At 39.2% G+C, this 12,381-nt stretch overlaps 1 protein-coding gene across 3 annotated transcripts; it reads right to left on the bottom strand.

Moving 5' to 3' along the window:
• Positions 1 to 4,474: 4,474 nt before the first annotated feature.
• LOC124014126 (ubiquitin carboxyl-terminal hydrolase 47-like) lies at positions 4,475 to 12,381 on the bottom strand. Of its 3 annotated transcripts, none has more exons than XR_006834972.1 (13): positions 12,297 to 12,381; positions 11,597 to 12,067; positions 10,746 to 10,844; positions 10,533 to 10,629; positions 10,291 to 10,406; positions 8,311 to 8,381; positions 8,055 to 8,186; positions 7,722 to 7,808; positions 7,442 to 7,570; positions 7,089 to 7,234; positions 6,875 to 6,912; positions 6,566 to 6,600; positions 4,475 to 5,894 (listed from the first exon to the last, which is right to left on the bottom strand). XR_006834972.1 is itself a non-coding variant. In XM_046328856.1 (13 exons), the coding sequence occupies exons 3-13, from the start codon at positions 10,831 to 10,833 to the stop codon at positions 5,764 to 5,766; spliced, it is 1,053 nt and encodes a 350-aa protein (XP_046184812.1). In that variant the 5' UTR covers positions 10,834 to 10,844; positions 11,597 to 12,067; positions 12,297 to 12,358; the 3' UTR covers positions 4,475 to 5,763. The 3 variants fall into 3 exon arrangements, 2 of the variants coding, with proteins under 2 accessions (XP_046184812.1, XP_046184813.1); XM_046328856.1 differs by having other exon boundaries at positions 7,089 to 7,217; positions 12,297 to 12,358; XM_046328857.1 differs by lacking the exons at positions 11,597 to 12,067; positions 12,297 to 12,381 and adding an exon at positions 11,234 to 11,562 and having other exon boundaries at positions 7,089 to 7,217.

Raw genomic sequence — 12,381 nt, 5'->3', positions numbered from 1 at the left:
CTCTCAAACGAAGCTCATCTTATTCTAAAGTGACTGGACATTTGCCAACAGAAAGGAGGGGAGCGCCGTTCGGTTTTCTCATCGCTCATTTTCACCAGGGCTGCAGCTCGTCTACTGCGTCTATGCCTGCAGGGGTTTGGTAGCTAATGGAACAAAGGAATAGGGACCGGGCAACAGCTGAGTTGAAGTCTTATTTGAGGTCGAAATCGTGGTTAGTAACTGTTTATCTACTATCCAGAAGTGCTTGGGGTCAAATGGGATAATAGTATGAACTTTTCTGTACAATAGAAGTAAAGATCATTTGATTTCGCCCCTCTCAGTCAGCACCATCTTGTCCAATTTTTCCCTCAATGAGCTTTAATGCCAGTGAGATAAATATATCCAAATTATACAAATCTTACTGGGACAGGGCATCTCCCCATAGGTCACGATCTCATACAGCAAGGTGCCGAAGGACCACACGTCACCCATGATGGTGAACTTTCTACTGGTGATGTCCTCAGGAGCTGTCCATCTCAAAGGGAATAGTGTGTTCCCTATAGGCATCTAATACACACCAGTCCAATTGAAATGCAGACTTATAGAGCTGTGATCAATCTCCCAGAGGTCCGCAGAGCCAGGAAACTGTGGAGTGAGATACAAGATCAGAATATCAGCAGAAAATTTGAGTCACTAACAAACCTAACAACTGGAATCTGTCTTCTGTAATCAGCAAACCTCCTTATTAAAGGCCCAAGTACAGTAGTAAAATGTCAACTTCTCAAGCTTTTAAAAAGATGCTCTGAGCATACCCATGATATTGTACAACTACTTAATTTTTTTAAAATCACAGTTTCAGTGGAAAATGGAAATAGGTTTTGAGTTTAAACACTTTTGGATGGATACAATCCATCATAGGTTTGGACAACGAGTTTTTCTACAAACATCTCAAAATTCATGAAGTCAAACACAGACTGCGCATCTCACCCACTTGACACAATAAAGTTTCCCAAGAAAGGTTCCTTAATAAAGCCCTGATCATCCACATATCTGACGATAACTGACAACTGCAAACAGACTGGTGGCACCATAGGTCCCAGAGCGGGGGGGGGCAATTTTTAACCGTTGATCATCCGATACAGCATGTCAGATTTCGAATGTTTAGGTGTAGCCTGCTGACAACATTTATGTCATGAGTTTTTGCTTGTGTCTGTCCGGAGTGATTATGTGTTCTCGTCTTCTGAGCGCACAAGACAAAATGCGCTGCGCCAAGCTCTCCCCTTAATCAAACTTTTAATGGATGATGCGATGGAAACTAATCAAATCTTTCTGAATTGTTTTCGACATCCCAGAAAAGACAGTTGAAAGTTTGATATGTTCAGCAAGTAAAGCATCATAACGCGTAATTACCTCTGCAACCTCCTTGTAGTTGCCCTTGTTAATGGAACTTTCCCTCTCGTCGTGTCCTCTAAAAGCAAATTCTTGCATGCCCTGCTTTTGTTTTTTCGTTAGCTGAACAATCTCTGTTCTTCGTGGCACTGTACCCACTTTTTGACCAAGGCTCAGACTTTCTACAAAGCAGGCAAGGCCAGAAATACAGGCGGCCTGATGAAAGGCTCCCTGTTAACCAGCTAACGATATACTTTTGATACCAGTTGATATTGAAAGCCCTCACATTTTCATCCTTCTACATGAAACTCATCTCGGGCAGAGGTCGACCTTCGCATTTAATGTGCACCTTTTCCTGTACCCCAGAGAATGAAAGGGGTTCTTCAACCAAAAGTCCACAACATTTTCAGCATTGTTGGCCCTTCTACCATTCTGGCTGAGAAAACTGCACACTCGTGCTGGTAGCTAGCTACAGAAGTTAGCAAGGCAATTTGGAATAGATTGCACTAATTGGAAACAAAAATAAAGTTCAAAAACCAAGAGAACAATTTATAATATACCTCCTCCTGTCTCCTGTAATTTAAAAAAATGATTGGAATTAACCAACTACCGCACCGATAGCATAGTGTTAATTAGCACCCATTTTCACGTTAGCTAGCTAATTAACATTAGCAACAGCACCCTTAGGCAATTGCTTACAATGAGGAAATCTTATTTGGACAAATGTACCTACTTGAGCGGTAAGCCTCGGTTTACATGTACAGTTATGTAATCGATTTGATCATTGATTTTCTGCGTTTCTTCAACGTCTGCCTCGTTGTGTTTGGCTCTAAATGTGTATCGTTGATGCCGACGGCCATTCCCTAAGATACACATAGCGAGTCTACACAGCCTACACACAGTATATACAATAATGTAGTGAAATGCCTATTGCCTATTTTATGCCACTCTATGTCCACGCCTTCATGCCTTTTTATGTCTATGCTTATTTTTTCTTTGATGTATAGAGACACGTTAGTGTGTTGTTGGAGGGCGAGAGTCCTAAAATGTAAAAATGCAGCAGCTGTCAACTTCATCACTGCCCCTTCTGCACATATAAGGCTGAACAATATATGGTCAACAACCACACCAAAGGTCAACAACCACATCAAAGGTCATGCTTCAGTGAGGCACAGAGGTACTATTTCTTTGTTTATTGAATATATTTGACATTCAATTTTTTTAAACATTTGCCCTATTATTTTTCAGTGACATCAGTGTATTTAATTCAATTTGATAGATTGTTACTTTACTGTTATTCCTCTCTTTCAGAGGTCACAATCATAGAGCGTGGCTTTCGTTGTTGCTGTTGCACGGCAACAATAATCAACAGAGCACAGTTTCTGAAGCACCTGGCATACCATCAGCATCCTAGGTTTTTTGGGATACCCATCCGATTGTGTGACCCACATCACTAGAGGTTCCCTTACATTACTTAATGACCACAATCTGTTTTCTTTCCAGACGAAACTGAAAACCCTTAAAGAACTACGGTTGTATGATGGCCTGTATGAAGAATATTCTCCTCAAGGAACCATTCATGTTCTCGTTCCAGTTACAGAGACATTATGAGACGTTCTATGTGGAGGCAGTTGACTACAATAAAATGACTGTCTGCCTCTTTTGAGGAGCAGGAATGAAGCCATTTTTGATGAGTGGTCAAACCTTGTTTTTCTCTGCTGTGTTAATTGTTTCAATTGTTAATTGTGTTGTTTAGTAAAGATGATGTAGAAGTCACCCGATTCTCTGATCTCTTTACTGGAGCTGGTAAAACTTAGTGTACAAAGCACATTCAGCTTGTCCATGTGTCTATATGTTATATTCTTTCTCCATTCTCCATTTTGCTTTATCTTGGCCAGGTCGCAGTTGAAAATGAGAATGTAACGGCGGGTGAGTGAAATGAGTGAGGAGTCAAATGCAGAGAGCGAAATGAACGGGAAAACGCTTTCATGTCCCTCAAAACGTAACAGGTCCAAAACATGGGTGAATGCCCAAAACACTGGCGCTAAACAAACCCAAAACCTAGATACAAACACTGGACAGCGAAAACCCAAAACAAACCACGATACATCACCAAACGTAACAACCAACAAGCCCGCACAAACACCAGTGGGCAAAACTAACTTAAATAACACCCATCCCAAAACCCCAACAAGGAACAGGTGAAAACAATTAGACAAAAACAAATGAAAAGGAAAAAAATCGGTGGCAGCTAATAGACCGGCAACGACGACTGCCGAGCGCCACCGGAACAGGAAGGGGAGCCACCTTCGGTGATATACGTGACAGAGAACTTGTTCTCAACTGGCCCACCTGGTTAAATAAAGGTGAAATAAAAAATAAAAAAAACATTCTCATGAGGAAAGTAAATAGCATTATAAATCAGGATAGGTAGTAACTGTATATATACGCTCAATGAAATAATATAATTACAAATGTATAAAATTTATCAACACAATTTTAACAGTACATGACATACATAACAAGTCTGTTGTTCACTGCAACAATATCAGTAGCTTGTCTCAAATATAGCATGAAACAAAAAGTGTTACAACACATGTGCTGGTACCACGTTATATAATATTACTTACGATCTTCAAAAATGAAATATGTTTGTATTCAACGTGTGCCTTGCACAAACGTGTGTGTTTGTATTCAATGTGTGACTGTCAAACACCGGTGGGCGGGGTCAAACGTGGGCGGAGTCAACTGCACACTGCAGTCAGGGGTACATGCTACGAGCCTTCTAGCTTTTGTTTTGAAGTCAGTGTAGCAAGAGGAGGACAGAAGCTAGCTGTCCTCAGGCTACACCATGATGCTACCCCAGACAGTGCTGTTGAAGTTACTGTAGACTTTCATTTTAATCAATTATTTGTGGACATATGAATTTATTTAGTTTAGTTTTTCTAAAAAGGAAAACTTTTTTAATGTTTCACTATTTTTATTTTTATGAAATTTCACTGAGGAGGATGGTCCTCCCCTTCCTCCTCTGTGGAGCCTCCACTGCATAGGACATACTTCCCTAGTTAGGTTCTTATTCTACACATACACACACACACACACACACAACAGTTAAAGCAGGCCTTTACTAATACACGCACAATTCTATCTTATATGAGCTGCTATAGTTAGCCATACCGACTAAGGAGAACATGTTTTCATTCTGTATTCATTCATCTCTTTCATACACATACCCCCACCCCCCAACATCCCCTTGAGTGGGCAATCATTGCTAATGGTTTGCTAGGGTGTGCACTAATGAATACACCCCAGAACAAACATTGTACATGGTAAGCCTCATTTTTTATTTTTTTATGTATCAAGTGATAAAGGACTTTTGAAGTTGCCTGTTGTTGGCATTATTTGTATGACTAACGAGATATAATAAATACAAAATGCAAACGTGTTCTCTTTAGTCGATATGGCTAATGACACAGACTAGGCAGAATGGGTTTGTAGCCTAAAACTAAAAACTGTATCTATATGTCTAAAAACTTTCAACAAGGCCACTGAATAAAACTGGGTACTGGGCCCACTTTATTTGAAGTGCATCCTATGAAGGCTTCATAAAGCACTACATAGATTCTTCACAAATGATCTATAACCATATATCATGCTCTATAACGATGTATAATGTGGCATAGCTGTATGACATAACCATTCATTGATTTGTTCACGTTCGTTACTCTTTTCTAGAGCGTGAAATATAGTTATAGAGGATTTGTGGCCCATTTATCTAGTACTTTTAAATTCTACAGTACATGACTGCTTTATGAAGATGCACTTCAAATAAAGCGGGACCTAAAACAGAATATCATTTGTTCCAAGCGTACCTGTGTTATTGCTGAAGGCTTTAAGCAGAATAGCTGGCTAGTGAAGCTGTTAGTTGCCATTGTTGATATCACTTTCCCAGAGACTTCAACTGGCAGTTAGCTTTAAGTGACTTATAGCGTCCCCGATGGGACGTAGCAGACTCCGTCATATGTTCAATTCCTCTTCTACACTCTTCCATTCCTCTTCTATTATATTTCATTCCTGTTCCATACCATTCACTTTCTCTTCTATAATCTCCGATTCCTTTTCTATGCTTTTCAATTCCTCTTCTATGCTTTTCAAATCCTCTTCTATACATTTCAATTTCTTTTGTATTAATTTCAATGTCTCTTCTATACTCGTCAACTCCGTATATTCTCTTCTCTTCCTCTTCTATCATCTTCACTGTCTCTCTTATTGTCATGAATGGTTGAGGAATGTCATCAATGCCTCTTCCATTGTTGTCTACCCATGCCTTGAATTACACATATATTCTCTCCAATTGCAATGCTATACTCTGTGATTCTACATTGATTATTTTCTTCAATTCCGCTTTAATTGTATTCCTCTTTTATTCTCCTCAATTCTTCTATTTTCTTCCATTCCTCTTCCATACACTTTAATTCCTCCTCTTTTCTTAATTTCCTCTTCTCCTGGTTGATCCGGAGCACGTGCTAAGAATTACAGAGGGAAATGCATAGATAAGTTTGACTGTAATTGGTCAAAAAGAGTTTAGATGAAGGAAGCATAATTCAGTTTATCCAAGCAGAATGAACACTTAGGGCCACAAATCTGAAGGGACTGAACAGGAGCTGTTGAATTCAGGTAAATATAAGACATATAGGAGGATCCTTTAAGATAAGTGATGCTACTGTACGGGATGACTGTATGACAGATTGTTATCGCTCCAATGCAGCCATTTCTTTCTCAATATCAAATCATTTCTGGGTAACAATTAAGTACCTTACAGTGATTGTTTTAAATTAAAATGGTTTAAAAAAAAAAAATTAAAAGGTTTCTTAGCAAAAAGCAATATCTCAAGCAAGAATTCTCCTATGACTGTCTGAGAGTGGTCTGAGTGAGGGACCTATTTGGAGAAGACTATTGGGAGGAATATGTAACCTTAAAACTAGCTGTTATTGGCAAAGAGTAGGGCTACCTCTCTTATTGGTTATTGGTCTATTGTCCAAAACCCCACCCATGCAAAACAAGCTAAAATTTCAGGCAGTATTTTCAAACAGCTCTTACATCATTTTCGCAATTATTATTCCAACCTAGTAATGTAGAAATATATAGAAAACAGGAATATATATATATTTTTTACTGCACTACCACTTTAACTTACATTTCTTGTACATAAGCAGATACACACTCTGGGATCTAGTGGAAATAGGAAAATAATGTTAAAACTGTAATATTACAAAAAAAGAGGTGATTCAGTTTGGCATGATGTTCTCTGGAAAAACACACACACACACACACACACACACACACACACACACACACACACACACACACACACACACACACACACACACACACACACACACACACACACACACACACACACACACACACACACACACACACACACACACACACACACACACACACACACACACACCTCAAGAGATGGAAAACACTGACATTTTACCTTTCATTATTCATATGACTGATTGATTGTGGATTGGGCTGTAAGGGAGGAGCAGTATGTATTACAAGAGTATACAAACATATGCAAATCATTGTGTACACTGGCCTACAGTATATTGAGGGTGGCGTCTATTGGTGTTTTAATACATTTTGACGACACATAATATTTGACACTGAAACAGTCAATATTCAATTCAATTGACAAAAAAACATACCTGTCTGACGTAGCTGTCATCGAACACATACCAGTTGTGATCATCATAGGACTTGATTCTAGCAGTGTAATGTCCACCTCTTAGACTTCCCACATGGTCCACCACTGCATAGAGTTCATAGTCACAGTTCTGTTCAGAGAAAAGGTCTGTCATGAAAAGAAAAACACCGCCATCATTTACATTTACGAAGCTGTTGTTGGTAGGGACCGGTGAAGGACCAATGAGAATGAGAGAACACCTCTGTTTTCCTTTTATAGTGCTCCTGCCTGAATACATACATATACAAATGTGTCGCCTACATGAGAAAAATGTGACAAAAGCACCTGTCCTATAAAGAAAGTATCTCTAAATACCTTTGTCCGTAACGTGTGAGGAACTTCAACACAGCAGTCATTTTTGGTATATGACATACTGTGGTAGTCAAACTCAAACCTCTTGAGGAGCAGAGTCAGAATCTCTGGGTGATGTTCCATTTTACATGTCTGGGCGACACAAAACAAACACACACTATCAGTCTATCAGTATAGCCATTACCTTCCCTAGTCTAAAGCGTGTTATTTTTTGACAGGCTTTTGGTACCATTGTGGATTAAGGATTTTGATGGGATTGAATATTCTCAACATCACAACTCACAACGGTGGATCGGGTTTTCTTATTGCATTGGTCGCAATACATCTCACTGACAGTTGAAGACTTGAAAAACTCCTCAAAACCATCCCTCTGTAAACACACACACACACACACACACACACACACACACACACACACACACACACACACACACACACACACACACACACACACACACACACACACACACACACACACACACACACACACACACACACACACACACACACACACACACACACACACACACACACACACACACACCGTTTACAAACAATCCTTCACTGCAAAAATCAAAACCTTTGGAAATGACTAAAATACTTGAAGAATCCTTACCACATTGTAGGTTTTGTTTGAGTCTGATTGATTTTCTATTGAGAGTGGTAGAGTCCAGAATGGACCAGTTTCAACACTGGTCACATGACCTTCTGAACATCTCATCGTGTGTCTCAAATGTCCTTTGAAGATCTAAATGCAAAAAATATGCCATAAAATAATAAAGTCTTGTCATGGCAAATATTGTATTTATAACATGTTCAGTTGCAGGTTTTTTCTAATAACATGTCAGTATAAATAATCAATAGTACTGTACCTGAGACACATAAGGATTGACCATGCTTAAAATATTCTCAAAATATTCAGCAGCATCCCGTTGCTCGTAAACTGATTGGTAAAAACAACAAGTCAAAACTCTCCTGCGGTAGGTCATAATGCAAAGGATATACGTTTTCATTTATATAAACTCATATAATTTATAATTGTTTACTAATATATATGTTTTACTAAAATTATTTATAATTTGATTCATTCAAATGTATGTATATATTTGAACCTTTTAACGCAGTGGGCTAAATCAGAGTCACATAGAGTGTTTCTTGGTAGTCTTAAACAAATCTACTTTGAAGCAAAATAATTCCCCTCACACACACACACACGGAAAAACATCCCCACAGCATAATGCTGCCACCAACATGCCTCACAGTAGGGACGGTGCCAGGTTTCCTCAAGACGTGACACTTGGCATTCAGGCCAAAGAGTTCAATCTTGGTTTCATCAGACCAGAGAATCTTGTTTCTTATGGTTTGAGTCCTTAAGGTACCTTGTGGCAAACTCCAAGCAGGCTGTCATGTGCCTTTTACTGAGGAGTGGCTTCCGTCTGGCCACTCTACCATAAAGGCCTGATTGGTGGAATGCTGCAGAGATGGTTGTCCTTCTGAAAGGTTCTCCCATCTCCAAAGAGGAACTCTGGAGCTTTGCCAGACTAACCACCGGGTTCTTGGTCACCTTCCTGACCAGGGCCCTTCTCCCCCGATTGCTCAGTTTGGCCGGGTGGCCAGCTGTAGGAAGAGTCTTGGTGGTTCCAAACCTCTTCCATTTCAGAATGATGGAGGCCACTGTGTTCTTGGTGAATTTCAATGCTGCAGAAATGTTTGGTACCCTTCCCCAGTTCTGTGCCTCGACACAATCCTGTCTCTGAGCTCTATGGACAATTTTTTAGACAATCGTGGCTTGGTTTTTACTCAGACATGCACTGTCAACTGTGGGACCTTATACAGACAGGTGTGTGCCCTCCCAAATCATGTCCAATCAATTGAATTTACCACAGGTGGATCCAATCAAGCTGTAGAATCATCTCAAGGATGATGAATGGAAACAGGATGCACCTGAGTTCAATTTCAAGTGTCAAAGCAAAGGGTCTGAATATTTTTGTAAATAAGGGATTTCAGATTTGATTTTTATTACAATAGCACTTTGTCATTATGGGGTATTGTGTGTAGATTGAGGAGGAAAACGTTGTATTTAATCAATTTTAGAATACGGTTGTAATGTAATAAAATGTGGGAAAAGGGAAGGGGTCTGAATACTTATTATTGTAAAAATGATTTTACCCCCTTTTCTACACAATTTCATCCTTCCCAATTGGTAGTTACAGTCTTGTACCATCACTGCATCTGCCCTATGGATTCGGTAGAGGCGAAGGTCGAGTGGCGTGCGTCCTCCGAAACACAACCCCACTGCTTCTTGACACAATGCACGCTTAACCTGGGAGCCAGCCCTACCAATGTGTCAGAGGAAACACCGTACACCTGGCAACCATGTCAGCTTGCATGCGCCCGGGCATGCGCCACAGGAGTGGGACAAGGATATCCCGGGCGGCCAAACCCTCCCTTAACCCGGACGATGCTGGGCCAATTGTTTGTTGCCTCATGGGTCTCCCGGTCGCGGATGGCTACGACACAGCATGATATCAAACCAGGAACTGTAGTAACTCGGCTTGCACTGCGATGCAGTGCCTTAGACCACTGCATCACTCGGGAGGTCACAGTATATATATTTGACATAGAAATAGCGGATTTTAGGCATTTTATTTTTTAAATGTTCATTAATTATGAAATGTAAAAAATATATATAACATTCCACCCATGAGGCCACCAGGTCATTTGACTGCAGGAAAGGAATGTATTATACTTGTTTGAATATACTGTATAATGCTCTTAGAGCACTTGTACATTTATCAAAGTTAGGTAAAAATATATACTCTTTCTCAGCAGGATATCAAAAGCAAACTCACCATTTCCAATGCCAAGTATGGATAAGATGTCCTTTGTGTGAGTTTCACTTGCCTTTAACGCCTCGAAAAGGCTTTTCAGGTGAAAATCAACAGTCTTCTGATCTTGACCACAGTGACTGTAGAGATCGATGTGATATCTAATATATTCTCTTACTGCATATTATTATAGTTTGATGTATTGATTTTTAGATTGTAATCATTGTGTTAAGTGGGACTCGATCAGAAAATGGAAATTCCCAAACCTTTCCACAGCCTCTCTGAAGTCCTTAGTCATGAAGAGGACCTGCAGCACACTGTTCAAATAACAGGTTGCTCCTTGATTAACTAAGCCATTGTAGTCTAAAATAAAGAAAGAATAATGAATTATTGTAGTACCATAACTGATCCACTTCAGTGTGTCAGCATGTAGACCTATAATGGCTCGATCTTGAGACAGAAACGTACTTATTGCTTACCAAATATGAGGTCAAGTCTCATTTTAAACCTCTTCACGATGCCTTTGTCGCATCCGTTTTTCTTTGGAGGATTCTCCTTGGAACTCATTTTTTTCACGCCTGAATAATCAAAATATCTTGTGTTAACAGAGAAAACATTAAAGCCATAATCTGTTAGATTTAAATGTATATACCCCTTGATTTGGAAAAATATATTTGGGCCTACCTTATTGTAAACACATACTAGACTAATTATACGAGTATTATTAGAACAACACTATAACAATTATAACGTTGTAACAACAATTATATAACTACAACAATAACAATAATAACCACATTATATATAGAATAGAATATGATTATTATCAGGCTAAATCATTTATGAAATAACAATGAGAATGTCGTACCGTATCTGGGCTACGAGGCTACTTGGAGTTTTTATTTTATTTACAATAATTGTTCAGGCCTTTTTCGATAAACAAAGCCCGTCACACGTAAAGACTCACCATAGTTTCATTTTTGTACATCTGTTTGCGCGGATTTTCGTTTTGAGGTTACTGCTGCAGCAACACTCATTTGTGGACAGCGATATGGAAAATGTCGTCTGTATTAAAATCTAATTGTAGACCTCGCATATGGATTCAAATTCCAAATATTTGAAGATTCGCCACAACATTACGCATGCATACATGAATAATCTACATGAATAGTAGCTTCAGCAGGGCTGAAATAAGGCCTGGAAACGGACTGCAGGCGTCTTACAATACCTATATATCGGTATGATTTCATGACTTGATTACTCCGTTAGTTTCATGTACATTTTAGCACTGTGATAACACAAATAAAACCGTAGCCTACCAACAACTTACCAATTTCACCGATTTTTCAGCTTCGAGAAAGAGAAGTGCGACATATTTGTTTTCCAAATTTCAGTTTCGATTTAGATTCACCTTACCTCGCTTGAAATCTACAGTAATACGCATATGAGGCCAGATGTGGCGTATTGTATACGGGCAACTGAAAAAAAATCAAACACATATTGAGAGTTGTTATTAATAATGTATATCCCCAAACAGAGCCTATTACATTAGTAGTCCGATTCCTAACTATATGATCCCCCTCTCTCTCACACATAGACATATAGAATTTAACGAAGCACAACGTTTAGGTGAAATAAAATGTCTAAGGGGGATTATAGATCATGTAGCGAATTGTCGATTTTAAAAAATCATGAATAAGAAGAGGAGAGTAGACATTTCCAATCTTCCTTCTGGATCCCATAAAAGGAGAACAGGCATGAATATTCCAGCTGCTTGTCTGTATGGTACTCATACCGTTCCCTAAATAAAAAGGTGAGGAGGGTAGAGCAGATCATAGGATAGCTTCACATATCCGCATTATAATCAAGTTCATTTGAATTGATTTCACATTCATTGTGCACGTTTCCCTCTTATCAAATTATACTCAATACAAGTTTCTTTGTTCGGTGTGTAACCATTAAATTAGCCAACGGTCAATTCTTAGAGGGTGATGTGTGTGTTTGTTTGTGTGGTAGTTTTAACTGCCTACCTGAGCTCTGGCGTACTTTCTCAGTAGTTTTGAGTTTCAGCTGCAGCACTGTCAATAATGTTCATCTCTTTTTCTGTATTTTTTA

This window comes from Oncorhynchus gorbuscha, linkage group LG25 (assembly GCF_021184085.1).
Source record: "Oncorhynchus gorbuscha isolate QuinsamMale2020 ecotype Even-year linkage group LG25, OgorEven_v1.0, whole genome shotgun sequence".
In the NCBI taxonomy this organism is placed as follows: Eukaryota; Metazoa; Chordata; class Actinopteri; order Salmoniformes; family Salmonidae; genus Oncorhynchus; species Oncorhynchus gorbuscha.
The sequence above is the reverse complement of the archived record's forward strand: the minus strand, read 5'-3'. Positions and strand labels throughout refer to the sequence as shown.